The sequence below is a fragment of the Ptychodera flava genome, chromosome 9 (assembly GCF_041260155.1).
Source record: "Ptychodera flava strain L36383 chromosome 9, AS_Pfla_20210202, whole genome shotgun sequence".
Taxonomy (NCBI): Eukaryota; Metazoa; Hemichordata; class Enteropneusta; family Ptychoderidae; genus Ptychodera; species Ptychodera flava.
Genome location: NC_091936.1, coordinates 5,211,994 through 5,239,980, shown reverse-complemented (window position 1 = coordinate 5,239,980; position 27,987 = coordinate 5,211,994). Strand labels below are relative to the sequence as shown.

At 39.0% G+C, this 27,987-nt stretch overlaps 1 protein-coding gene across 1 annotated transcript; it reads right to left on the bottom strand.

The window, feature by feature from the left end:
- Positions 1-151: 151 nt before the first annotated feature.
- LOC139139839 (uncharacterized) lies at positions 152-21,658 on the bottom strand. The gene is made up of 8 exons (XM_070708779.1): positions 21,403-21,658; positions 15,493-15,770; positions 14,442-14,607; positions 13,871-13,959; positions 4,435-4,541; positions 4,028-4,161; positions 1,695-1,888; positions 152-286 (listed from the first exon to the last, which is right to left on the bottom strand). The coding sequence occupies exons 1-8, from the start codon at positions 21,527-21,529 to the stop codon at positions 176-178; spliced, it is 1,206 nt and encodes a 401-aa protein (XP_070564880.1). The 5' UTR covers positions 21,530-21,658; the 3' UTR covers positions 152-175.
- Between the last annotated feature and the right edge of the window lie 6,329 nt (positions 21,659-27,987).

Here is a 27,987-nt window from a genome sequence, read left to right as displayed (position 1 = left end):
TTTGCAACCATGACAAAAGACAGATAGCGGAGAAATTTCATGACTTTTTCTGATCTCAATCATAAATGATAGACACATGCATACACAATACAGAGCATTCATTTTACTGTTCTATCTGGCTGGCATTCATCAGTCTCAAGAAAGACATTACCTGGTTTGTGTACTTCCATGTCTGTCAAACAGACGATGATGGCTTTGGTGTCTTGCAGTCTTCCATGATCTTGGACAATTTCTTTTTGAGAGCAGGTGACTTCAAATAATCCACAGCAAACTTACCAGTGAAGTCCTTGAAGAAAACAATGAAGTTAGAGGGCGATTTCAATTTCACTTGATCATTCTCTCTCCCTCCCCCCTCCCCACACTCCATAAATGTAAACACAGAATGATTAATCAAACTTGCACAAACTAATTACAGACTGTTGGCCTTGGTCATCAGCACAAGCCTCACCAGATTATTCTCTCTCTCTCTCTCTCTCTCTCTCTCTCTCTCGCAATTTATATGTTTCACAATCAATAATGTAATTGACAGTTTTGGAGCAGAGAGTCCAATACTGTTTCTGTGTCGTATCAGCATGAGTGTCATTTGTGCTGCGTCAGACACGAGATGAAGTCGAGTGTCTGATGCAGCACCAATGACATGAATGCTGATACGACACAAGGAACAGGCGATATTGGGTAATAACCGATTTATCATATACCCATGCCCATAATTTTACTAATAGAACGAAAAACCTTAAATTTTGAGGCTTTACTTTATTACGCCTTGCGCAAAAATATCAGAATGTGAACAGGCTTCATTCATAAAGTATACAATGAAGCTGTCAACATCACGTGCGACATCGCTGCAAGTCTTCCATATCTCAATGAAACCCAAGAAGAAAGACACCGGGATACAAAAATCGTTATACAGAAGGAACTTTCTAGGGTGCAATATGCTATTACAATTGTAACCGATCAAAAACTGTGCTCAGCTTTAAATCTATCCTGATTTCGATTGTCGTACGGCACAGAGCTGACGCGGAGAGGGGCACCATTTTGTTAGTTTACCCTGAGAGTTGCCATGTCAACAGTCGTCTGGCGCATGACATCGCCGTCACATCAAGCGCTCACTACCTGTTCGGTGGAGACCGTGCACAGTGCCGGTGCCGTGAGAACGGCAGAATGTTTGCTAGAACTTGACCAAAATATACCATGGGATAACATTTCAAGACTCAACATGTTATTTCCGTATTTGGCAACCAGAGTTACCCGTGTTCCTCGAAACCCTTCTAGTTTTCACTTCGGTGAAATCGCTTTGCATGCAGGGAGCGGCAGCCATTTCGTTGTTTACGTTGTTTACCAACAAACTGCTAATAACGTAGTTCGGGAAAACTCTAAAACTGATGACGTTCATCGTGCATATCTCGACGTTTACCCTGAAATATCACGGCTGATATTTTACGGTGAACATCACTAGGATGTAGCAATAGGGGCATGGGTATATGATAATTTAGTTTATCACTAGTTCCTCACGTATTATTAAGACTAATAATAATAATAATAATTTATTTTTCTAAAGCGATTTCCATCAATAAAATATCAAACCGTTTTACAATAAAACACAAGATGAAAATACAATATTTATCATCAGCAGTCAAGCTGTACTTTTATCATTATGACTACTGTAGTTTATCACTGGTTAGTCATGTACTTACCTTGCAAAGGGGGTTTGCCCTATGGTAAGCCAATATGTCCAATGCAGTGTAGAAGATCTTTGCACTAATTTTTCTATCACTGAGATTGAAGACAGCGATATGATATAAAGATTCACCACTGCTATTAAGTTGATTTTTATCACGATTTCCAGTTTTGCTGTCTTTCAATAGGTACTCCAAAAATTCAAAGTTTCCTAAAACAGAATGGAATAATACCAGTGATTCAATGTCTTGCACATTTTGTCTATAAAATGTAGGTATAAATATATAGGTTAACAATATCGCACATACCGGTATATAAAATGTAGGTATACATTATAACATATATAGGTTAACAATATCCCACATAGCCAAAGATAAGTAAATACACTGTATCATTTTCTGTCTATTACATTCTAACTCTAAAAGCAGTTGAGATATGCCTGAGTTATGGCTCTGTACATGAAAAAATCGTAACAAAATGGCCGCACGGCGGCCATATTGGATCGTATCATAAAACAAATTGATGTGCATAGCTATGACATTGGTCAATGTCCTTGTACCAACTTCGAATAAAATCAGTTGAAACATGCCTGAATTATGGCTCTGTACATGAAAAAATCGTAATAAAATGGCCGCCTGGCAGCCATATTGGATCGTATCACAAAACAAATCGACGTGCATCTGTATGACATGTGAAGTAATCCTTGTACCAAGTTTGAATGAAATCGCTTCAGGCATCTCTGAGATATCTGCGTGAACGGACGGACGCACGGACACACGGATGCACGCACGGACGCACGGACATGACCAAACCTATAAGTCCCCCCGGACGGTGTCCGTGGGGACTAAAAACAGCAGACATTTTTGGATTTCAAATTTAAAAAATTTTAGGTATGATTTGTTTCTCCAGGATCAAAATTTGCAAGGTGACTAATGATTCTCATTCTTGATTTTGAAAGAGTACAGTTTTAAGTCAAAGTTTAAATTAAAGTTTCCATGAGGAAAGATTAAGGTAAAGTTTCAGTCTTCCTATTACTGAGCCTGTGCTGCCTTAAAGGAACAATTTCTGTCGCTTTTCATGACATTCCATAATTTTAGTTTTACAACATGAATTCGGCCCTAATTATTTTTTTACTTATCTATTTGAAGTAGCAAGTATAAGCCTTGCCAAGAAAAGCCGTTTGTTCAGTATGCAATGCTAATGTTTGTGTTTCTGCCATGTTATTATTGACAATAAATCCTAGTTTGGAATGGAATGTGGGTTTTCCACAATAACACTGGAAACCACATGCATACAGGCTTTGCTGACAAGCTGACACTTGGTATTTTGACCTGTTTGTGGCCATGGCATTAGAACCAACAACTCGAAGACAGTTTGTTCACAACCAGAATAAGCATACCAGTACTTGAAAATACCGGTATGTTAAGGTATGAAGTGCCTCAGGAACAGCTACTCAAACTTTTTAGATAAATTTTTCTGATCTCTACCACATCATGTGTTGGCTCATTTTGAAGCTCCTGGAGAAAATAAAGTTTTCACTCTCTCATTTTTGTGAATATTGAAGATTTAATGTTTTCCAATAAGTGAACACAGGGACGGTGGCCACTTTGAATTTCAAATATCCATAAATTTAAGGTGATTTGTTTCAGTATTACAGAAATTTGTAAAGTGACGCCTTTTTTATAAGTTTGGTTGAGGAAACTTTGAGCAAAAGGTTAAAGTCTTTCAATGTTGATGTGTGTACTTCCTTAAGTACCAGCTTATGGTGCCTTAAGGTAGTATGCAGTATGAAGGACTTCGCTCAAACTTTACTAAAAACCGGGGGTGGGTGGGGGGGGGGGGGTGGGGGGGGGGGGGTGTCATGCAAGTTTTGAACTAGCGAAACAAATTGCCCAATCATTACGGGAAAGCTCCATTGACTTAGGAATACCCTACTTCCCTACTTAGTTATCAGAGGATCGATTTCACACTTTCCTACAATGGCACCAGCTGGATTAGATAAACATAACAATGGAAATTCACACCTTGGGGGATTAAAAGTCTTTTGTTTGTCACCCAAGTTGGCAAGGACCCCGGTTTCAGGTACCATGCAAGTTAATGCAGTCTTTCCCTAATGATTTTGCTATTACGCATGGCCGTCATCCCTGTGTAAACTCTACAGAGTAAAAATTAAATATAAGATTTTTGAAAAACTAAGACTGTGAAAGTTTTTCTTTCTCCAAGAGCTTTGAAATGAGCCCCTACAAGTGGTAGATTAGAAAAGAATTGTAGAAATTTGAGATCCTAATATCTGTCTTCAAGGTGTATTATACCTAAACACAGCATATGAATTATCAGAGATGATACAAACCTGACAGCAAACAGTATCTCAATGCACAATGACATGGCGGCTCATTGTTGATGGCCATCAAACCATCAGGATCAGATCCGTGTTTGATCAATTCAAACGCAAGCTTTATACCCCACTCAAAGGCACCTCTTGACCTAAAACAACAATTATTCCAGAATAAACAATTCAACTTCTAAATTCACCAGAAGGTTCTCCAAAATGTCAAGTCTGGGACCAAGTCTCAATTTTCATCATTTCTTGCAAAAAGTAACAAAATTTCTTTTTCCCATTTATAGATTCTGTAAATATCCCTGATTAACATTATCTTCTGCAAATCTAACAAAGCTTGTAATGAAAATTTCAGTTGCTAACATTGGCACTCAAACTACAAAATGGTCAGCATTCAGGAAGAGTTAGCATTGACTTACCTGCACAGATTTTCTATTGATACAGCTGAAGTATTGCATCCATTCGCCACACCTACACTACCAGGTGACTTACCATTGCCGCCACCAAGAAATAATTTGTAGATTGCCTGAAACAACAGAACATATGGCTCAATATGTCCTTTGTAACATATCTCATCTCGGTAAAGGTGTGTTGATAATAGTGACTCGTATCTGTACTTCAATACTAATACACATACACCAAAGATAAATATATAGCAAATAAGACCAAATGGCAATATCTAAGTCTTGTCATACATGTATCCATTCAATTCATTTGTTGTAATCAAATTCCTCATATATGCCAATTTAATGCAAGAAAGAAATTTGTGTCCAGTTAAATTAAATCTGTGGCATTTTGTATTCAATGAGTGATTAAATGATAAATTTCAAGGACACTGAATTGTATGTCAGTATTCTTTCAGAGCACGGGATAATTACATTAAAACTAAAATCATTTTGTACTATGACAGGTTCCCCAGTGTAGTGTAGCATGGAAATATATAATATAAACTGATGAGACAAATCATGTGACTACATCTGATAGTCTCTACCGGTACACTGCAAATATTTTGGGACTTGAAAAAATTATCCATGTAGGACTTGAACTCCCACCCCAAATTAAAGCCCCAGTATTTGTAACTTTTAACCTTTTTTTATGTTCGAAATTACATATTATTCTCTTACATCCATCGTGAAATGTTGTTCAGTAAAGAAATAAGCCAAATTTGTGCTCCTGTACTGACATACAAACACTAAATATTGCCCGATCGAGTTGGATTGCCGCGCGGGTTTGTTGACAATTTGTAGGCTGTGCACGTGATCGAGAACGCCGATACTGATGACATCATCGAGCTTGCAACATTCCTGGGGCCTTGCCATGCCACGCCACACTGCCCGGGTTATTCAAAGCCCAATCACACAGCGATATAATTACGCCAGGTGTTAAGTTCCATGAATATTCATCAAATGGAGAGAAGTATAAAAGAAAGAAGAAGTACCAAGACATGTGTCATTCCTCGCACAGACCGGGCCCTGTGCAACGCAGTCTTGGCGATTCACGATGGCTTCCACCTCTACACCCACTACCACTACCATCTCCACTGAAACTACTTCAGTGGCTCATCTCCACGCTGTTGCTCAGACGCGTTCTGCGACGAATGATACTACAATGACTTCGAAATTTCGTGGAAGCTCATCGCTTAGAATGGCCAGCCCATCGCAGTCTCGCCCAGTACTCGCCAGCGTTGCTCAACAACCGACTGAAGGAGTGGCGGGAACCAGCAGTGCCGCGACCAACGCCCAGTCTACACCAAAAACAATGGGGCACAATGAGGTATGTTGAGCAGATTCGTTTGTGCCATTCCCCTTGTGTACGTAACACATTTCCGTTTTCAATGGAATAGTACGAATTCAAGCCCACTGCGTATGTAGCTCATCACTTTATTCTGAATGTATTTTTCACCTTTGCTGGCTAGTACTTTGGTAGTTTGATATTTTGTACTGTGTGTGCACGTTCAGTTTTGTGGAGGGCCGTGGTTCAGTCTACCAAATCGATAGTTTCACCGTTTCCATTTCTCGTGTTGATACCTTGCAAGTTACGTGTGATGCAGGGCGTTTGAATTCGTTGTAAGTGTGCAACACTGAAGCTTATTCTGGGGAAATATGAGATACACATGGTATGCTGCTGTCGCTTGTATTATTTTTCGAGGCAAACGAATTTGTTTTTCATCACTTTGTTTCATGTTTCGCTTCCCTCCGTGCTACTGTCCCGTATTTCATGTAGCCCTCCTAGGGGTTTTAGAGAGGAGTATTTAGCACAACATTAACAGTGACAAGAAGTTCTTAGATAGGGCCATAGGGCCTCCTTGTATTCAGCACCAAGTATTTGTGTACAGATTCACGTATACGCGAGTCAAGGCATTACGTTGTTACCCACACGGGATACAGAGTATTATGTATACGAGAGTCTAGGCGTTACGTTGTGTTGCCCATGTGGGGCTCATGAGAATTACGTATACGCGAGTCAAGGCGTTGTTGTGTTGCCCATGTGGGGCTTATGAGAACTACGTATACGCGCGTCAAGGCATTACGTTGTGTTGCCCATGCGGGGCTTATGAGAATTACGTATACGCGCGTCGAGGCGTTATGTTGTTGCCCATGAGGGGGAATATTAGTAGTATGTATAAGGGCGTCGAGGCGTTACATTATGTTGCCCATGTGGAGCGCACGAGTATCACATACACGCGATTTGAGTTGAGTTGCTACACAGTTGCCCATGCAGGGGCTTATGAGAATTATGCATATGCAATTTCAGTTGTTAAGTGTGTTGTTCTGGTGGGAGTATGCAATTTTTTGTATACACAATGAAATGTGTGACGATGTGATGTCTATGAGGGACACTGTCACTTGTTCGCTTGTTTTCTGCTCTTCACCTGCGTGGCCCGTGGTCATATGCGAGTACGGGTATCGTATATGAGTGCGGGTGCGTGGGTGGATGAGGGGTCGTCGTGAGCAGGTGATTGTGTAAGCGACACTGTTAATTACAGACAACGGATTGGCTACACTAGAGGTAGTAATACGGTGTTTCATTGCATTACAGATGCAAAAACAATTGGCAGAGTTACATAAGAAGTTTGACATGCTCGAGAAGTCGGCTGGCAATGCATCGATTAAAGAGGAGGCTCTGTAAAAAGTGATCGAAATGGCCAACAACGCATCGTGGAATTCCAGACCACAGCTACTCAATGCACTCAGAATATTGGTGGACAGAGTAACCAACATGGCGCACTCGAAGTTGTCCAGATGGCAATATAGTTGAAGCCTATGTATATACGAATATGATAAAATGAATTCAAGAGATATTATTTGCATATATAAGCTTATATGTAATGTGTTCCTGTTATGTTGCGACACTGTACTCCTAGACGGGGAGGGCGATCATCAAAGCCCTTTGCCGTTATGGCTGCCTGCCTTGCAGGTCCTGTCTGGGCGTGCCCTCTTCAGGAATGTACATTTCTCTTCAGCGTATTACCCATCATTGGGACTTTGAACACCAAGTCAATACAGACATCAAGGCCTGCAAAACTATATTTGATGTCCTTAGAGGGCACCCCCAGACATGGTCCTGCCCTTACTCGATTGTATCCACGATAGCTCAAGGGACGATAATGGCCTCCCCTGCACATCCAGCTTTTATAAATCCTAAGACCTTTATAGTGGGGAAATTCACAACCATCTTGATTTTTGGAAAATTGTCACAGACCCACTTGACAACAAAAATTAATCATGGAATGGTTTACCGTTGGTGTCAGTATTTCACCGTATAGGCCTATAAGGCATTTCTAGGGAGAGTTTAAAGATTTTGTGTAAGACCATAAGTCCCGCCAATACTATTACGGTCTTCAAAAATCACCCCTCTTGTCTACAGTTTGGAGAGTTTTATATCCTCCACACCGGAAAGTAAATTAGAATCCGGGGCGATTTCTGTATGGGGAAAAGTGGGTATTGAACCCCCTCCAAAATTAGTGATGTCCATCACAATTGAACCAAAGAAGCCTAGATTGTGCATTATTGATATGCGTTATATGAATCTTTGGATTAGGAACGTAAATTTTAAGTTAGATCACTTTGTGGAAGTCTGTCGATATCTTGATCAGGGATTTACAAGTCAAGTGTGATGATAAAAGTGGTTACGACCACGTGAAAATGTCTAAACGCGACAGGGGCTTTCTGGGGTTCCAGTGGGCTGGGTGTGGTACGTGTGTAATACTTTGCCTTATAGTTGGAAACTTTCCGCATACGTGTATCACAAATTGGGTATTGTATCACCAGCTATGCTAGATCCCTTGGCGTCCCATGTATACAATATATCGATGACGGACATGGTGGTCAACTGCGACATTAAAAAACTAGCAAGCCCACTGTTTAGTGGTCAAGAATTGGCAGAGTTTGCTGCTTTCATACTAGCCAAAGTATGTATTGACGCTGGATATTTTATTGCTCTCGAGAAAAGTATTCTAATCCCCGTAACATCCATTGTGATGCTCGGTTTTACAGCAAATACGGTTACTAGGTCATTTCCAAAAACAAAAGATATGAAACAATGTGATTTAGCAGGCATGTTGTGTTGGCTTCTAGAGTATCATATCAGGTTACGTATCCATACGGACTCTAGCTCTTTCAGATGGGCGACCCTTAGCATAAGATCGCGACGATGTTGAAGTGATAGGTGACATGTGAGAAAATACTTGGCAACAGGAGCATATCGTAGTCAAGGAACCCGAAGCACTATATTGGACCCTGCTCGCTTACAAGAACATGACAAAGAACGCCAGAGTAGGTGCAATTTAAACCCAATGACACGCACACACAAACACAAGACAAACACATTTTCATAACAGACATAAAAAAAAAAAACAATCCACGTCGCGGAGCTATTGCAGAAACTCCTGTCTTTTCCCCCTAGGCACTCTCAGTTGGATCTGTGGTTGTTCCTATGACAGTGAATGCACCACTGTCGAATGTGTAACACAAAACTCGTGAAGCCGGATGAGAGACGGCAGAACCCACTCAGAGAAAATTACCACCAAACATTTGAAAAATATCCATCAACGTATGCATCAACTGTTTTGAGAGAAATCCGTATACGAGAGACAAAAAGATTGGCTTGTTCAGCAGCTCGAGAAATTTCTAGCTTCACTACCTGTCCCAATAGAATTAACAATGGCGAACTCATGAGGCATTGTACGGTTTTTATTTAAAGATATGGACACAAAAACCCATGTTCACACTGATACGTGTCAGTATTTGGGGCATTCCGGTGTGTCTCCCTGCCAGTGTCCAAAACGTTTAAAAAGCTGCTACGCTAATAAATATGGTATCCAAATTAAAAACATTTTATCGCATTGTATACAAGGAACGCTCTATTTCAAGACAAAACCCAGTAGAAGCATACATTGTGGTCAGATACATGAAAAAAAAATTGTCTGAGGGGCAGTAAAAGCACATGTAACCCAAACAAGCCCCTCTACTCTTTATACAAAATTAATGAAATTTTTATTTCATCATATCATGCAGAAGATTGGTGTCGCAAAGTCCCCAACTCGTATACATTCTGGCAAGGGATCCAGCATTTTTCAAGGTGATTTACTTCTCGGGTGATAGGGCTGGGGATTTGGGAAATGTAGAAACACAAGAGATATAGTTTTCCAGCCAACTCCGGTTTATTGTTTAATCACACTTTTGGGAAAAGACACTGAAGGGAGGCTCATCTAATTTGTTTGCGATTAAAAGATGTGAAGACAAGTTTTTATGTCCGGTGAACACCGTAGAACAATATATTTGTTTAGCAAAGGATTTAGGTATGGATCTGAGGAGAGGGCATCTCTTCCGACCGACAACCTCAAGTGGAGACATTGAACAACGCCCTCTAGCATCACAAGTTTCTTATCAGCGCCTAAAACTACCTCAAAGAATTAGACATGGATACTCCTCACAGTTGTAGAAGCGCATGCGCTGTAACATTAGCCATGGCAGATACGGATATCAAAAGCCTGGTGCGTCACCTTGGTTGGCGGTCGGAAGAGATGGTCAATTGTCAAATATGTCAGTCAGGACCCAGCACACAAGTTTGTTAAAGCTGTGAATGAAAATCTAGACACCTTGCAAAGTTATGAACGAGTTTTACGATAGCCTTTGAGCCATAGTATGTGCATATGTGAAGTGTCGATTAATAACCGCTGTATAAATATTAAAGAAGATAAAACAATCTGGCATAGTTTATCTTGATGTCCTGTTTTGATAGGAAAACTGGTTTCATGAATAACTGATGGTTGTAGCACGCATGTATGAGTTGGGGTTTGGATGAGGAAGAGGAGAGTTATAGGCAAGGGTTTATAGGAATGGGGTTAAGTAGTGAGGGGGATATATAATTATATATATGGTTAATGTGTGAAATGGACTGCCGGAACAATACCCGCATCCCCCAATCCTTAACAATAGGCTATATTCATGAGCGGAGTGATTGGGCTTTAAATATTATATTATTCAAAGCCCAATCACACAGCGATATAATTACGCCAGGTGTTAAGTTCCATGAATATTCATCAAATGGAGAGAAGTATAAAAGAAAGAAGAAGTACCAAGACATGTGTCATTCCTCGCACAGATAAGGGCCAGGCTGCTGCAGGAATGGTATAATAACGTATACGACGACAGAGCAGTAAAGGTACAAGCAAGAGATAAAGATGTGCTGCCCACCCACCCACCCTTAAGATGGTTTAATCTTTCGCATGGATGTAGCCTCCACAATACCCGCATCCCCCAATCCTTAACAATAGGCTATATTCATGAGCGGAGTGATTGGGCTTTAAATATTATATAATCGCCCATGGTCGCCGGCTGAATGACCTGCGAATGGTTTTATTTTGTTCTTCTCCGTTCAAATACGTACTGCTACTGTGTTTCAGAGGATACAGAACTTTGGCAGAGGAGGCTGACATTCTATTCTGGTACAGTGTGCGTTATATACGGATTATTCAAACTGCAGTCGGCGGCAGTGCACCGATGCGCACCCTGCAGTTGGTCACTTAGAACTCCGGGTACCGATGTAAAATCAAGACGACACTATATACACTTGGCTCACTTCTGTAGGCAAATAGCTATCAAAATTGAGTAACTTGAAGTAGTAAATTTCAGCTGATTGTCGCTTTAGCGGCAAGATGATTGCGAAATCGAAGCAACATAGTTTGGCAATGTAGGCTGTCGAATGCTTTGAACGCGATGGCCTTTGGCAGCAAGTAAGGGAACCGTTAGTATTTACGACCTGGGGGTCATTCAAAAATTGAAAGTGATAAGGGGGTGCTCAAAATGTTTTTTCTTTGTCTTACTTTGTCCTCAATGACATAATGATTAGTTGATTATATATGTTTTACTCTGATACATATTAAATAAAAAGAAAATAAATACTTTAACAGTACAAATAAATATCAACTAGATGAAGCAAGGCAAAAAACTACAAGTAGGTGCTACTACTAGCAATACTTATTATGAAAGATAAGATAGTGACGATGAGAATGATATCGTTGTTCATGTACGCAATGGCACCAGCGACAGTAAAGATGAGGATCAACAGTGGTGATGATGATGTCACACAGTAGTTTTCTGCAGTCGTTACCAGGGTTGGAAGGAGAGGCTGGGTCGCGGAGAAATGTTCTCGACAGATATCACTATAAGTGCACAGGATCTAGGACAAAACTGAACTGTTGTGAATTCATCCTTTATATTATCATAGAAATGTATATTTTATTTGACTTGAGTTCAACAACCATCTGGACATTTAACCATACCATAATGACATGCTACCCATCCAAATTCAACAATACTATATGGTCGGAGACTGCTTATTAGGTGAGCTTTTATATCTACAAATTATTACATGGGCTCAGGTAAGCCAAACTTTCTGTTAGAGAGGGGGTTACTCAAAGTCATCATGGTTGGCTGGGGTGCGACTCAAATTTCAGAGTTTCTAATGTAATTCCTCCGACCCCCAGATCGTAAATAATGACGGCTCCCTAAACAGCTGTGAACGCCTGAGTCAGAACGATCGGGACCAGTATACGCACTGCTGTATCTCAGCGAAAATTTAGAAAAAAACAATGGAGCTACTGCTAAGAAATTTACAGATTCTTGGCTCTTGATGCATCAGTTACTGAGCTTTAATACTGGTAAAAAGGCATTCTGAATACAGCCGTAAATTTCCTCCCAAACGAGACAGGATAACACGCGGGCATTCTGCAATGGACGCTGTCAATTTTACCTTGCTGCAGGCCCCACACCAATCTCGGCCCGGCCCCGCTGCACTTGTACAGTCTACTACCTCCATGTAGTACAGCCTTACAGGTCTAGTAGCTGGCCAAACACACAAAAAACAACGTCGCAGTGTAAATTCCGTAGGTCAAAACTGTTGATCATAAATTTTCAGAACCAGTGATGTTTAAAACTTTTGTATTGATCACTTCATTTAGGTTTATGTGAATGACTTTCTCATCGAGCTGCGTCTATAATTGTCCCGGGCATTGTCCATGCAAATTTGGGGCCTGCCTTAGCTCCCTCCGATCGTCTGTACACTACAGCCTGAGCAAATTGTACAGTTGTGAAAGTCAGATATGTATCATGAATTTTATACAAAAATATAAACAACAGAATCAAACCAAGAGGTTAGTTTGCTGTCGGGCCGGGTGCGCAGGGGACGACTTTGCAGTGAGGCCGGGATCTCTCTTGCGTTCGAACTTCCATCGCATAGCAGCTACCCGATACTTGTTGTACTACTGTAGTCCTTGTGAGGATTAGATACCCGTTACGTTCGATATTATTTTGAAATACTTTAAAATTTAATAAGTAAGACTTTTGTACTGCATTCAAGATATAATTTTTCCTTTCTGTGCGTTTTCAATTACGCCGTACGGCAACGATATGCGAAGTTGATAGGCTGTGTTGCCTGCAGCGTAGCCTGGCCATACACAAACCTTCGTTTGAGTAGGCGGAGCAGAATCAGTCCCGTCATTTATTTTCAACGAAATTTTCATTATACTCCATAATGGAAGAAACGACTAGTTCAATGATTACAATGGTGAAGTGTTGAATTTTTATTCATATATGTTTTTCTCTCCCAATTCATTCAGCAAACTTGATCTCCGTACCATCGGTCACAACGTGCAGTGCCTTGCATGAAGCTTACACTATCGACTCACCTCCGTCGTTAGTTTAGCTGTTCAAGACGTTTTGTTTGCACGGCTCATTATAGTCGGAACAATCTGTAAACACTTACATATTTATATCTATCTGGTATTTCACCCAACTTTCGCGCGTTTTTCGCTGAGTCTCCAGTTTCGATGGACCAGACGTTTTCGAAGAGCGTATGGTTTCTACAGACGCCACAGTAAAACTTGCGTAGATGTGGTTGAGCATGCGCAGTGGTGTGATTACGTTTCGTTTCGTGTGTCAACAAAGCTGACTTCTGGTCCGGACAAGAAGTCATTTTTCAATCCTTTTACTGTTAATCGTGAGGCGGGCTGGGCATGCAAACCATGCGATTCAGTATTAATTATGGTCTACTTTCACATACTGAGGATGTCATTTTAATCAAAAATATGAAAAAAATTGTTAAAAGTTACAAATACTGGGGCTTTAAGCTGACTTGAACTGTTTGGTTTGGTTGGCTAAGTTGATATAGCATCCCAACTGACTTCAAGCAATGTGGGCTAAAAATCTACATGAGCCACTTTTTTCAGGACCAGAAATATTTGAAGTGTACTGACAATCAGATGAAGTTGTGGGATTTTTTTCTTATTACTTTGCACAATTTTATCAAAGATATTCTAGCCACTAATCATGATGTAAGCATAAGAATACATACATCCCATTCATTTCTTTTGGCCAGTTTTAGCGTCACTACAGACCAGATATCGTTGCTTGCACTGCATCTGTCATAAGCTGGTGTGTATGCTGCAAATATACAAACATTTCAGACTGAATCATTCATTTCTTTCACAATACCTGTGTGTCATATTACGTGCAGAGGAAATATGGTCTAAAATCTCAAAGGGAAATCACTTTGATGAAGGGGGATGATCATGTTATCCGTAATGCAGTTATCATAGAAACTGATACATGAAAGCACCTTGCTTTGAAATGAGATCAACAATATATACAACATATGAAAAACACAAACGCATTACACAGACACAAATTGCATTGACATTTACATGTAGATAGATTAGTACTCAGACTACTGTAGCCATGATTAGATAAAGTAATTTTTGCCAATTTCATAAATTGGGAATCAGTATCTTTCTGAGACTTGATTCACATTATGTCCCTTTGGTTTTACACGTATCACACATTTGCACCAAGATCCTATATGATCAAGGGTGTGGTATTTTAAACCTTTATCTACCAGAAGTAAGTAACATTAACAGAACATTTACATGGAGCCTTTATCATGACCCTTGCAATTTCCATCAAGTAGTCGACTGTGGTAACTCTTGCATCAAAGCCACTGACTTTTACAAATTCCAAACCATCAACAAGTACTTGCAATGCATCACGGTATTTTCCTTCTCTCTGGAAAGCAAGTCCAGCTCTAAAGTAACCCTGAAAGATAAAAGCATACATCAGCATCTCAATGCGATTCTTTAAATTGTCAAAAAAGGAGTTTGTATGATTGATTTATTTACAGATATTCAAGTTAAATAATATACTGTGAAAGTATTATTATCAGTCACCACAAACATATCCTACCATACAACTACATTTGCATTTCAGACTTACTCTTCCATATTCCTCAGGACACGTACAAACACATGAAGTAGTTTTGTTTCACAATCTGTCATCACTGCACAATACTGGTGTACAGGAAGTTGGCAACGCTCAAAATGTGCTAGGATCAGAGTTTTTTTGAAATGTACCGAAACTGAATCTACAACTTACATCACTGTTACGCAAAGAGCATTTACTGACAAGGTTTCAGTCTACCTTATTGTTCATGGAGCATAGTTACTCTACTTTATCAGGCAAGAGCAGGTCTTTCTGAGCGATACCGGCTAGGTGTCGGCACTTTGAATTACATACATTACAATTTGGAATGATTTCAGAACCTCAAATCACAAGAGCTGCCCATCAAACACATTTAGTGCAATACAATAGTATTAATTGATACAAAGTGTGTTGATAAGTATTGTTCTGATATGCAAATTTTATACTAATGATTGACTACATGATTGCATATCTACATTCCTTGAATTGCGCACTATATGAAAATCATAAAACTTGTCTTCCCTTCTACCAGGTTTGTAACATGCCTGGAATTGTGCACTTTATGAAAAATCATTAACTGTGCTCTGTCTTACCAGGTTTTTCATATACCATTGAACTGTGCACTGTATGAAAATCATGAAAATTTATGTCCTCGCATCTACCAGGGTTTTTCTTTTGTATACCTTGGCTCATGCACTATATGAAAATCATGAAATGTCCTACCTTCCACCAGGTTCTGTCCTTCCTGATGGACCGTAAGGCATCATCTACGGCATTTGGGTACTGTTGAAGCTTCAAATATGCTTGAGACCGATTACTGAAGAGAATTGCATGCTCTCTTTTAGTGTTGTTACATGATGGCTGCAAACGCAACGCTACTGTATACATTTCCATTGCCTTCTGGTAGTTCCCTTCCTTCATGTATTTGTTTCCAAGGTATTTCATTCCATCTTGACTCTGCTTTGGTGGTGATTCTGCAGGCCCTTGTAAATCTTTCAGGTCTATTTAAATAAAAGGAAAGAAAAATCAAGAAGTAAATATCTTAAACTCCAGAACAGTTTACCAGTATCATTGAAAATGATAGAGTTGAGGGGATTTTTGAGAGACGCAAAATTCAGTCCTCAACACCAAAATATAAACTTAAATTTACATATGTAATTTGTCAATGTCTAATGACAGTCTATATTTAAGGTAGTATGCGCCTCGAAAGTGAAAGACTTCAACTTTTGCTCAAACTTTCCTCAAGGAGTCTTTCAATCATTCTCCTGCAAAATCAAGAAGAGAATTTGGGGGTCACCGTGCAAAGTTTGGTACCAGAGAAACAAATAACCAAAGATTTATATGGATATTTAAAATTTAAAATGGCCACCATCCCTGTGTTAACTCTATAGAGAAAAATAGTGACAACATCACTGTTCGCTCCCATATAGTTATCAAAACAAGTCAACAATTGTATGAAACATGGACATACATATACAGACAGACTGACATACACAGACTGGCACAGAGTGATGACATTGACCCCAAGTGTGCCTTGGCCCATGGAGAGTGATAAAGATATAACAAACAGCTGAATGTAATGATAAAATAGTTAAAGCGCAGTGGTCGTCGCGCTGCGCGTGCGTGATTTTTTTGTTGATAAACATAAATTTTTGTAAACATAAGTCTTCTCAACTTCAATAGGAGTGAGATGGGAGCAGTCCCCCACTCTGTTAAGGCCTTTGTAAGACTCAACATCATGCAATAGTAAAATATTAAGATCGGAAACGAACTTCAGTGGTGTATTTCTATCTATAAACTCGTGTAGAGCTACGAACATCGGGACACTACACTCAGTACATTATGTCGCTGAGTTTACTGCACGCAGACACAGTGAACAAAAAGGTTTGATCGCGCGCGATCACGTTGGTTGTACACAATGCTATGTACGGTACAGTGAAAATACATAACTAAAATGATCAACGTTGCCTATATATGTAGACCAGCAACAAGCACAATGCCTAACACAAAAATTACACTCAAGACCATGATCGGCAAGCCAGAGCAGGGCACGAGAGATGTTGTTGGGAGACGGTCACCGCGTTGACGTACACGGATATAGAGAATCCGGTCCCACAACGTACCGGCCCGCGACGACTTGGCCCACAACCAACTGTTGATCACCATGTCTTACTTCTCCTAGTATAACGTGGTAAGAAATAGTAAAATGACAGGAAACAATAGACAAAACGAGCGGGTTTTTGCGGCATTTGGCAGGAAAATTGCACGGCTACACCGTGCATAGACGTATCGAGAGATCCTGTGCACGGTCATGGCAGTGATCCAACCGCTAGCTGGTGTAGGCCTACCGGTGATGGGCAAACGTCGTTGTTGTACCTCCGATTGCCGGGTAGGTCTATTCCTCTTTCAAGTGAGATAACCCCCACATAACAAGAAGACCTATGGAAGGTCCTTCGCTAGACTTGATACCTGTACTCGGAATTCTCGTTTGCACCCCCAAACGGGGTAAACTTTGTAGTTGAGTTGGACTCTCCACAGCCGAGTGAAGCGCGCCATATACCCGGTTTGACACGGACGTTCATACAGACCACAGAACGGAACAGATGAAGAGATGCTTCTTGCTGCAGCGGGCATTGCTCTGCAAGCTGTAGATTTCTGTAGTTTGGGTTGTTGTCTTTGTACTCCTGTCGGGCCTCTTGAAATGAAAGCTCTCGTCCTTGCTAGCGATGTCGAAAACTAGAGCCCGGTCGTTGATAGTCTGTTGGCGTATACATGCGTACATGCGTATGTCTAGCTCTATGGCTCAAGCGATAACAGTAGCCGAGCCCCATTCAACTGATTCAAGAAAATCATGAGCAAATGTGATCTCAATCCAGCGTGCAATTATTGTTCAATATTCAGCAGATATTTAACTTAGATTAATTGACCTTTTATTGTGTGTTACATTTGGTTAGTTGGTATACTTGTGACAGATCAGCCGCCATTTTAACAAGCGGCAATATCGCAAACATTACAATCAACCCGTAACATGTGCGGCGTTCTTGGATTTGTTTACAACAGAGGGGGACCCCCTCAGGAGGATGCGCAGCGCGACGACCACTGCGCTTTAAGTATAGGCCTATACAGGCACTGAGAGTGAATAACTTACAGCAATTTGATTAGTTTCTTTTCCTTTTCTACTTCTGTGATAATCTTTAAGACAATCAATCTGCAAGGCACTTTATGTATTGACAAATATGTTATCTTTCACAAGCACACAGTAAACTCTTCTTTGATTTTCAATTTTGACATAGACTGAAATACATAACATGCAACCAATGTTTACACTTTGCCCATACACCAGATACATGGAGAAATTTCAACATACAATCATCAACTCAGAAACCCTACAGGGAAAAGTAAACATTGTTTTCTTCAAGAACAGCTGTGCATCCACATCTGGAACAACTTACAAACTTAACCAATTACACAAGGATGATGACACAAGAGATAAAGTTAAACTGTGGTGAACTTGACTATTCCTTTCAAATCCTTACCTCACTTGACATCTTAAACTAAAATACACTGCATGGTTAATTGTGCACAAAAATACATCGGGGTGGACCATTTGATAAGGGATGGTGTCTGGAAGATCGATGAGGTACGTTATCTTTTCTGTCCGATCCATTGTACATTCTTTTTTCCCACTCTCCCACCTTTTCTTTCTGTCAAACCTTCTCTGGCTGAATTTTTTATTGGCATTTGTTTGGAATTTTTTCAAAATCTGCCAGGATTTTTTTACCATATTTCAACACCAAATACAGTTTACCATATCAAATGCTTCCTAAATCACCACATTATATACTCTTACTTAGTTCCAGTAGGTATAATATTACCCAAAAAAATCTTAAAAATACAAAATGAAAGATATCCCAGTAAAACTGAAAGTTTCGCAAAGTTGCCCCAAAAATTCAAAATTCCGGATTTCAACTTAATTTCAATATATCTTATTAACAAAAACCCTAAGAACCGGTTTACTAAATATCAAAGCAATCAGACTGGTAAATTTTGAGAAACAAATTTTTTGACCAAAAATGAGAAAAATTGCCCCCAAAATACAAAATTGGAGATTTCATCCTAATTTTAAATATATCTAAATAACATAAACCCTAGGAACCTGTACACTAGAAGCTACCAGATCAGTAGTTTTAGGAGAAAAATTTTTTGACCAAAAAAGGCAAAAATTGCCCCAAAAATAAAAAAAAATTGCCAGTTCAACATACCTTCAAAACATTATATTGAGATTAATCTTAGATACCTGTATACCAAATATCAAAGCTATCAAATCAGTAGTTTTTGGATTAAAAAATTTTTTATCAAAAATTGGGAAAATTGCCCCAAAATTACAAATATGACAATATCAATACAATTTGTACAAGCATGACTGAGGTCATTCTGAGGAACATGAATATTAAGTTTCATAGCAATCAGACGAGCGATTTCAGAGCAGATTTTTTGACTAAAAACGGAAAAAATACCCTAAAAATACAAACATGCAAATTTCATCCCAATTTTCGCACACATAATTTAGAATACCAAAAGAAATCTGCATACCAAGTTTCAACCAAATATGACCAATGCTTACTGAGTTTTAGCCATTTGCAGGATTTTTCCTTTTTTTCCCCTCATTTGCATATTTTTGGCATTGACATGTTCATTTGAACAAATTCACATCTCCACCCCTTGGTGCACCTGTACACCAAATACATGTACTAAGACAGTAGGTGCTACGGTTTAGGAGTTTTTGATGTGGACGGACTACAAGACATACATACATACTTACATACATACACACAGATGCCATTTTGCCATCTTATATGAATACCTTCCATTTGCATATATACATATGCATATATATATGGTAGCGTAAAAATCAAATTTCTGAATTTTGAAAAACAAAGCTGATGAAAAGTCTTCTTACACCAAGAGCTTTAAAATGAACCCCCAAATGTGGTATATCAGAAGAGAATTGTAACATTTTTAGGAGTCCAAATATCTGTTCCTGCCGTGAGGTTTTTTCTACCTTAAACTTCAGTTTGCAGTTTACAAAAATTCATGCAGGCATGTTTTAATACATGATTATATCACTTATCAGTCTTTCCAAATGATACTGATAAGCATTTGGAAATACTAATTTTTCTGGCACCTTGTAGAAAAATTTCAAAGGAAATGACATTGTTGACTATAATCTGAACAAAAGGCAGGATATAATACCAATTTGCATAGGAGATTACAGAAAAGTTATCCTCATGTGCATGATTGTTAGGCTTTCCACAATTTTACTCTTCCCAGAAGACCACAGCTATAATGATCGATCAAACTGTAATAGGCATGAATCACTTCATCTCACACACTTTATTTGCGGATCTGCTTTTAATTTCTCTTGCATGTGTTTATATAGTTCTGTCCATTTATTCCTGCACAAGAAGTAAGAATTATATTTGCAATTAAATCTGCAGTTTCTAATAATATGTATTACACTGTCAAAGTAGGGGCAGTGTGATTGGCTGTTGCAAGATATCAGAAATAACCATTAACAAGTCCATATGTTATTATGTATAGAGTTAATCATTAACAAGTGTTTATTTAAATGTAGTTTTACTTTCAATGTTATTGACTCTCATTATTTTCTCTGTATTAAACATGATATTGTACCAAACAGCTTACTTACAATTATTTTTGTTCTAAATAACTACCGTATTGTTATTAGTTATACTGTTAACCCATATTATTACTGTATCAAAATAGAAGAGATCACATGGTACCCATAGAGGCAGGTTTAAAGGTGATATCAGGCCTTAGGACAGGGAAATCCCCATGCAGCTCTTTACCAGAGAACAATGGATTTGGGATTGATAATAGATAAGGTTTCAAAAAGACTTCACAACTTGTCAGAAATCTGCATATGTGCTGAAACACCAAGGTTTTCACAGCTTTCAACATTTAAAAAAATTGCTGATATGACAATGCAAAAAGGCAAACTTCACATGTAAAGAAATGGGAAATGGTGTACAATTCTAATCATTCAGCTGCATGCACTGGACTACACTGGCATATATAAGCTTTGCTTGGTTAACAATCCAATTTTGTCCAATCGCCGGCATTCAGCAACACATCCTGTTTGGACTTCCAGTATAGACACCAATTTCATGCATGCCTTTCGACTAGTGCATGAAAGGAAGTTTGAAAGCGTCCAGAATTTCCGCAAAAAATAATACGAAGTACACATTCCGTACGGAGTTTGCATAAATGCAGGATCGCTTCTTGGTCACAGGAGGTCGTTTTGCACTTCGGCTCTCACACTCTTTGCACCTACTGACCCATTCGATTTACTGGGTGCACAGGGAGTGATCGCCAGGCACACACAAGTGCCTGTGCTCCTGATGGCGGGACCTTGCAAGATACGTGGGAGTTTGTGTATTTTTTGCTTGACCTCGACCACATGTGATCACAGATTTCGAGTGGGTAACCAAGGCAAAACAAAGCAGCCGGGAACTCACAGTATTGCTGAAAAGCTGACAAAGTTCAGTCAAGAGTAACCAATGCATAATATCGTGCGTCGCGAACAATTGTGTATATGGACACACAACATACCTAGTCCGTGAGTCCTTTTCAAATCCTCCGCGTCAACTCTTCTAACCGATTTGCCGTCATCCTGGAGCTCGTAGGCAACCGCTGAACTGTCGAAATTTCTAAGTCCTATCAACCTCGTCGAACTCATTGCATTTGGTGTTTCGTTTGTCCGAACCCGTTTGTCCACCCAAACAAGAAGACCCACGCAATGTTGGTGGGGGGAATCCCCATCCCAAATGTGCTTGCGTATACGGGTAACCCCCTGAAAGATCAGGCTTATGCGCAGATCAGGCTTATGCGCATGTCCGGCATATGGCGAGTACTTACTGCTACGCTGCGGATACCATTTACAAGTTCCAATCAGTTTAGTTACTTCCAGCTGTGTCAACAACTTGAAAAAGAGCAATGAGATTGTAGAAGCCGTCTACGTTCTTTCTACCTCCATGCCGGCACCATAGATTGCGGCAACATGATAACTTTTGGAAACAGATAAACAAAGCTATTTCCAATTTTGCTCTGCAGTTCATTTAGTTTAGGAAATTTATTCACCATACTTTGTTGATATCATAATCATTAAAAATGAATAGGCCCTACGATATGGTATTTCATCTGGATTGATCGAGCTTCCTCTTGATCTCTGCTCTGCAATATTTAAAAAAAACTACCGACGTGACTTAACGTGTGTGAGCTTAAATACTGCAGTTCCGCATCCCGCAACTTTCCCTGGCGATTTTGCGCTGGCAGGAAAAATTCAAAAATCGAAAGTCGCCGCTTACGGTGAAGCACTACGAATTATGTCAAAATTAGGTTGTGGTGTCATTTTCTTAAAACTTTGCACAAATATAGGGCCGTTCACAGTTTACGTCACTGTTCTCTCATTAATATGCAAAAATAAATATTTGTCCGCATTTTTAGATTACGCTTTTGAAAATTACGCATGCAAGAACGACGAAAATACATCTCAGTGGGCGACTGCTAGTGTAACAGTGAATACTAAAAATCATATTCACGACTCAGAGTACAAGCTGCAAAAACAGCCACGCATGCAACATTGATAAAATTTGTCCGCATTTCAAGCTGCGTGTCCGATGTCGCGCGCGTACAGCTATATTTAGTAACAAACCTGTAACCGTGAACAAGGCTATTCTTGGAAGTTGTGCAAGTGCAAAAATGAAATAAAAAATGGGGGTCACCACGCTCGTTTCCATGGAAACTGACGTTAAAATGGCGTCGTTAGAAATAAATAAAAATGATATAATTCACTTAAACTAAAGAAAGCAATTATAAAAAGCTTAGCAAATGAGTTAATTTTAATAAATACCAAGGATTAAGATCCATATCTATCGAATGTATAGTTTTCATGATGTTTGTAAAGAAATTTTTACATAAGTATCGATTACAAAATGACGATATCGAAATTATATCACTACATAATTTTCGAACTTTCTTCCTGTCGCTTTGAATGGTGTCATTTTGACCAAACTTGGCGAATAAAATCCTGACATAATACCATTTAGTTTACACTTTTAATAAAAGGGTGTCACCACGCTACTTTTTACAATATCTCCAGGTGAATGGGTAATATGCGCCATGTAAATGGGAGAGAAATGTTAATTTTGCGCTCATATTGAATAAAAACCAGCTTCCTAGGGGGTCAAAATATGACAAGGTTAAAGGTCACATGTATTTCTAAGACACTGGGTCAAAAAATTAGGTAAAAGCGCAATTTCTTAAGTTGTAGGCTACGGAACGGCAGCAATGAATATGCGTGAATGATACTCAACATTATTATACACCTGCGTCTGTAATGTAAGCTTATCAGTTTCTTATGGAGTTTCGGATAAGTAGACCCGTGAATTGAGTTATAGATCTATCACGGCGCATCCCATATGTCCAAGAATGGCCGGTGCGAAGGCCTATGTATTATTTACGTTAGTGCCCTTTCTTTTATGTACTGATGTTGCAGAGCAGAAATGATCCCAGAAAGCTCAACCTAAATGAAATACCATAATGATTTGATCATTAATGTAGAACACGTCTCGTGGACAGATCGTCAGGCTCTCACATTTCTAAAATTCCTTTCTGATCTACCACTTGCGGGAGCTTAGTAAAATCCTTGGAGAATGAATAACTTTCATCGTCTTATTTTCGACAATCCAAAAATTTAATTTTTCCCCATAGTGTAAACACAGGGAAATGTTGGGCGATTTGTTTCGCTAGTTCTAAACTTTGCACGGTGATCCCCGACTTTTATCGTTACTTGGTAACATTGGTTGAACGTTTCATTTCGGAAAGTTTGAGCAAAAGTTTAATTAGGAGTCTTTCACTTTCGCCAGGCGCATACTACCTTAATATTAGCCTAATATTCCATGATATTGATAATAATATATTTCTTAGACTATTCAAGCCCTGTTAACACGTGGTACTTCTTGTGATCGCGCGATCTGTAAGGATTGTGGTTGACACTTCAGGGAGATGTCACTGTTTATACAACTTTGGCTCCACAATGGGAAAAGGTTTCTAAAACCGATCGTATAAAAAACAAAGAGCACAAAACAATTCTCGAGTGACAAGTGTTCTCACTATCACAAAAACAGGGTTACTAATATTCAAAAGTCAAGCTTTATAAGTCTTCAATAGTTTCCGTATCAAAAGGGGATCTCCCCACATGTATTCATAAATTTACAGCTGTCTATAGCTTATAAACAGGGAGGTAGCTCCATGGCTTAATAGTATGAGTAAATATAGGCCCTATACTGTTGAAAAATGGTATGCAGAGATAGCCACTTCTTAATTCCGTGACAATGAAGACAGATTGCCATCTTGTCAGTTCCTTCCTAATATATCCTGTGTTTACACATAGTCGTAATTCTTTCTGACGCGATTTATCTTTAGCCAATCAAAGTCAAACACACTTCTATGTTTCCTGCCAAAATCGCAGCCTGACTTAAAGTAAATTTAATCAAAAGTCAAGTCAAGTCAAGTCAGCAAAGTCAAGTCAAGTCTTAATTGAAATCGTATCCCTTTGGGATCTTGATACATACAAAAGTTCTACAACTACAAAAGAACAAAATGAACGACAACTTTACTACATGTAGAACATATATACCTATGCATCGCGGCGGCATATGCGTATACTCCTCTATAACTAGTGCATATCTTACCATGGGAACTGGTCGTCACACACTTATTGCACCCACTAATTCACATATTGTAGCAGCAGTACAACGTAGCTGTAGTAATAAAGTCTGAAGAAATAGAGCCGCCTCTCTGTCTCCATCACTTGAACTCAAAATTATATAACTGCTTCACAAACAGTTCCACAAAGATATAGGGAACCTAATGCAGTGACTATACCATGGACTGTATGTAGTTCTTGCATTCTCCAGCAGTATTACATATGCATGTAAAGCTTGCCTTTGTTGCATCTCATATGCTATTGATACTGGGAGAGTTTAGATTGGCATGGTAGATTAAGTGTATGACAAAATCAAATGTAACGATGCACATTTTATGAACACATTTAAAATACTACATAGTTGCGGTTGAGCTAGTTGAGGTTGGATGTGGGCAGTGTTGCTGGTATCATCTAATGTCTCTATTTTTTTCAAATTAAAGCATCAGCCTAATAGTTGATAAGATTTTTGTTTACAAATTATTTGATGAGAGAGATTATTTTAATTATCTTTCATTGCTTCATTGTACCCATGTTCAAAATAACGTCACATATCTTCAAGGTACACTTCTCCACTGTTTAAGCTTAGCGCGAGAATAATAGCGTTCGCCATGTAATTGGATTGATCTTTATAAGCGGTTGTTATCACAAACAGGTTTAGCCTAGATTACATTCGTCCGCTTGCCTCCGTACCTCCGACCCACTCGTACGGAGGCAAGCGGACGAATAGAATCTAGGCTACAAACAGGTTGGTAGTAGAGAAAATGTTTTGAACAGTTCTGGAAGTTTTGAGACTCATTGATATCACCGGAGATATCAGAGTTGCCTTTATAGTGAGGCCGTGTGCAGTCTGATCAACACTGCATGCATACTATATCTAATTATATCTATCAATCGATGAATATATCTATCTATCTATCTATCTATCTATCTATCTATCTATATATATCTATCTATCATCTATCTATCTATCGATCGATCGATCGATCGATCGATCTATCGATCTATCTATCTATCTATCTAACAGGAATTATACTGTAAGTACAAAGTAATTATATGTGTAGCTTTTCATGCATCTCGCAATCGTCACTCTTGTGCATAAAGGAATCGTGAAATAAGTACTTCACTGTACTGAAAAATCTATAAAACTGGTGAGGTCCCAGAACACAGCCTTTGATCTCTTGTACTGAACAGCAACGGTGAGGACTCAACTTTCAATCTCCACCCCTCTCACCTCTGCCCTACTTACTTCTCTGCTCTACTCTACTCTAAAAACTTTCAAAATCTACATATTACAATCAATGACTGTAATTGAATACAGATACGTCGGAAAATTTGAAAAGACAGGAAATATTATTGTCAAAACAGGATGAGATGATCTTTCTAACTTGAATCTTGAATCTGGAGTCAACGTCAATCTCCGGTCATTTTTACCTTCTCGTGTCTATTTATAGACAGAGAAGGTATTAGAGTTGAAAACCAATATGCTGCTGTCAAGAACTTCCGTCTGTCAAGACTTCCGTCTGTCAAGATCCGTTGACGTCATGCCATTGTGATGGGTCATATCATAAACTGGTGGGGTGTTCATGGCTCAGGTTGAGGTGTGGGAGAACGATTTTGAGCTATGACAAAAATCAAAAGGGACTTAGCGGCATAGCCACAGTGTTAAGCCTTTCTCCAAGGTTTCTTAGTTGACTACAATCTATTACAGACTACTGAGCTGACGTTAGGGTACTCACTTTGTGTTTGCTCACTCTGTGAGCGCTAGTGTTTGGTACTGAGTTGCGTGGATATCCCCTCATGGCCTCACGTGATCTGGGCCTGTTGCATAATCTGCAGAGATGATCATATGCCTCCGAGTCTGAAAACTGTCATTGTGTAAGCCTGTCGGCATTTTCCTTGCATTTTTTCTCATTTAATTTTGCAAAATATCGGCGAGTACCTCAATATTTCAAGATAACCCTTTCTTTCCAATCGTTCCTGGAGTTTCAGAGTCATATGAACGAAAATGAGTGAAAGTTTTAGACAGGAAAATCGGACGTCGGCCATGTTCAATGTTTACAGTACAATCAGAAGTTTACGTGGAGGAATTAACCAACAAACACAGGAGTGTTCATGATGCCCGCCCTCTAGAGGCAGACCCTCCTATATGAAGTACCACATTTGATGCTTGTGGAAAGCTTGACCACACAATGGAGCATTTAAACTTTTAGAAAATGACAAACTGAATAAGAAGGTATTCAGAAAATGTCAAATACTGAGGAAAAATGCGCAAATATTCAATATAAACAGGTTAACTGACCGGTCAGCTATAAAAAACAATGAAAATGTTTATGATCAAAAGTTTTTGAGATGTACACATTTTAACAAATACAGAAATTATTAACATTATAAATATAAGACCAAACTATTTTTTCAGGGATGGGACAGGTTGGAAATGAGGGGTGAGAGACAAAGGCACTCCTATTGCTGCATGTGGATGCAGCCACACCATTTCATTTACAGCATACTTATTCACTGTGTTGTGTTCAAGTTCCATATTGTACTGACTGTCATACAAGGATAACATAAGCAAATCAAATCAAATTAGAAAAGGATCAATGCTGTTGTGTGGATTTTGCTGAACATGGCTGATATTTCGCCCAATATATTTGGTACCCAGCAAAGGCATATTTTGATGTAAAGTCAAAATTAACACTACATTGCTGACAATATATTTTACCGTTTCTGCATGAATTTTTCTTTTTTAAATTATAGTATATTAGTACTTCAAACAGATTAACAGTTATCGTGATGTCAACCCATAATTTTACATCACAAAGACTGTAATTCTGCCAACTTTTGTTTTTCAGTCATTTTATAAATTTTGCACTGCACAAGATGATTGAACAAATTGCAATGTTTGAATTTGTAAACTCAAAGAATAAAAATCCTTTGGTCACAAACTAAATTATTTTTTGAAAAGAAATGTACTCTTAAACACTTTTAGCATATATTCTTTACACGGTCATGTATTTCAAGGAAAATATGCCTATGAAAAACAGTAATTTCTTCACTTTCAATTTTTTTTCAATACTATGACAATTATCAGCCATGAGGTTATACAAACACAAGACCAGATAGGCGTTTTTCATCATTTCCACAGGACTCTTTGGAAAATCCATTAAAAACAGTTAAAAGTGACTGGAAATGATCACTTGGTATACATTTAATTTACAGATGCCAGGTTGTGTATTTCACATGCACTCAGGTCAGGAAGGAAGTGCGTCATTACTATTTTGGACTGTTAATTCTTATTTCTGAATTGTTTAACTTTTTTCCACATTGAACTATCTTTAGGCAGTTTATACTGTAGCTTAGAATTTTTTTGATTGATGTATTTAATCATCTTTTGGGTTCTTTGGGTCCATATCCCACCTCATGCCCCTACA